This window comes from Eufriesea mexicana, unplaced genomic scaffold, assembly GCF_001483705.2.
Source record: "Eufriesea mexicana isolate 0111107269 unplaced genomic scaffold, ASM148370v2 scaffold202, whole genome shotgun sequence".
In the NCBI taxonomy this organism is placed as follows: Eukaryota; Metazoa; Arthropoda; class Insecta; order Hymenoptera; family Apidae; genus Eufriesea; species Eufriesea mexicana.
Window position 1 is genome coordinate 823,368 of NW_016908372.1, and position 2,365 is coordinate 825,732.

Genomic DNA, 2,365 nt, shown 5'->3' on the forward strand with positions numbered 1-2,365 from the left:
AATTATATATATTATATATATATTTATATATTTATATATTTATATTTATTCATTTATTTATTTATAAATCCATATTTATAATATATATATTTATCGTAATGTCAATAATCATACTATCAATAATTAATGAGGATGTTGGTGACGGTGACGATGACAACGATGAGGATGGTTCACGACTCGCGAACAACAGCTAAACGTGTCTCTCTCACTCTCTCTTTCTCTCTCTCCCTTTCTCTCTTAAATAATCCTATTTTAGTACGATAGACCACATTAGGATCGTCCGCATCCCGCGAACCAGGAAGGCGCCGCGAATGTGCCATTTCTCAGCATTTCGTTCTCCTCTTACACTCAACAACGTCGATATACGAGTTCATGGTGCGTTACATGGGGACCGTGTTAGCCGATGCGCGTTCGCGATGGGAACGAAAAACCAAACGCGTCGATTAACCTTCCAGACTTCGCTAATACCATAAATCGGGGGTGGACAATTAGGGTTGAAGTTGGTGGGACCTTAAAAGACGGATAAACGAGAAATGCCCTTAAACTATCATATACGGTCATTTGGTAACCTACGTGTACACGAGGTGAAATGAGAAAAGAAAGGAAAAACAAAATGAAAAATCGAAATGCGACTCGATCACGCGCACGGCTGGCAGTTAGTGACGTGTTCGCGAATATAATTGCAGTGGAACCGATGCTGTCGCGCCGACGATAATTAACCGATCGAATACCGAGACATTGAGGTCGGTTTTACCGATAAATAGTAACTATGACTGTGACTAAAAATAATGAATCGTATATATATAATATATATATAGATTTATTTTATAAATAGAAAAGTCTCGCGTGCAGGCATACACGCGCGAATTCACTACGTATACGCGTAACGTGCTATACAGATAGGTATACACCCTTCGAGGGTTACGCGCCACCTACGGTGTGCCGTAACGATTGGCCGTGACTCGACAAGAGACTCTTATTGCAACAACGTTCGTTCTTACAGGGTTCGGGGTAGATTATTTGGATAGAAAGCTCTTTTCGCGAGATCGCCATCGACATGCGGCTGGATTTAATTAGACGTCGGCCAGGGGATGTTTTCGCTTTTCTCTCTCTTTCTCTCGTAATCGCGCACACCGCGTGGATGCCTTGTCCTTTGTTCGCGTGTGCGCATCTGCGGAAAAATATGAGCCGCACGCCAGGAAACGTGCACATGCTTGGTGAACAAAACGGAATGTCCTTGTTGCTTGAGTAACGTAAAAAACTCCGATAACGGTAATTTTTCTTTTCTCTCCTTTCCATTTCGTCAATTACGTCGTGATTCGCTTTCATGTTTTTTTCTCGTTTTTTCGTCTCCGTTATAGAAAGTTCGTTCGAGTATACACGTTTCGTAGAGGACAGTCCCTTTCTCGTTTTCTCTTTATCTTCTTCCTTTCTAAGCTCACGCGGACACACTATTCCTTCGAGGGTGTACGGATCGTGCGAGCTTATGGGTTTTTAGGGATACTTCGTAGCGCCCTTAGTCCTCCTCTTCGCTTTCTTCCGCCGGCCCGTACATGTCGGCTAGCTTGTCGAATCGCGGTCCCCAGGCACCCAAGTATTCGTACTCGTGTTGCTCGTCGTCTGTTCCTGCCGAATTCCAAATAATTTTTCGTGATTTCTCTTACTTTTGTAGAACTAATTTTCTTTCTTCCTTTTCTCAGAATTATTATATAAAGAATGATTAAAGAAATCAAAAATTGTTATGCAAAGTAATGTAAAATTAAAGGAAGGAAGGTACGTACCGGAAGCTAACGATGACAATGAGCCCGCGATGCTGCCACCACCCTCGTATGCGTAATTTCGTAGATCATCAAACGGTGGTGCGTTTGGATCACTGTCAGCTCTCTTTTTATGGTCTTCTATGAAAACGCCAACGTTAGGTTCCGGCCCAAGTGTATCTGAAAGGAATTTGCAATCGGAATGATCAGTCTCTGAAGAAACTTTAACTTCTATGGAGTGAAATTATGAAATATCGTGAAATTATGACATATCGAATCAGAAATAAGAGAAAGATTACTTACAGGATACTTTACATTGCGGTAGTTTTCCACCCATTTCTGGAATCGGGCCTCCAATAGGAATTTGAAGCGGTGTAATGTCAAATGCGGTCATATCGTCTTCTCCGCCACCCTCGTCGTCGTAATTGATAATATTTTCTCTCACGTCATCGTCAGGCCCAGGATACTTAATATGAGATTCTCTTCTTCTATTATAGACAACAAATACTAACACGAGAACTGTAACACAATTCGAATGATATTAATAATTTCCTGTCGCATTAAGGTCTGTTGACAATTTTTACCAACTTGTCTCTAACATCTTCCGA

General features: G+C 41.4%; 1 protein-coding gene across 4 annotated transcripts in view; it reads right to left on the reverse strand.

The window, feature by feature from the left end:
• Positions 1-1,158: 1,158 nt before the first annotated feature.
• Positions 1,159-2,365, reverse strand: part of LOC108555632 (neural-cadherin) — a 424,295-nt gene continuing 423,088 nt past the window's right edge. For all 4 annotated transcript variants that reach the window (XM_017911407.1, XM_017911406.1, XM_017911405.1 and 1 more), the window contains 3 exons: positions 2,061-2,276; positions 1,782-1,937; positions 1,159-1,626 (listed from right to left, as the gene is read on the reverse strand). In XM_017911407.1, coding sequence (XP_017766896.1) covers positions 1,517-1,626; positions 1,782-1,937; positions 2,061-2,276 — 482 coding nt within the window. In that variant the 3' untranslated portion in view covers positions 1,159-1,516. The remainder of the gene's footprint in view (positions 1,627-1,781; positions 1,938-2,060; positions 2,277-2,365) is intronic.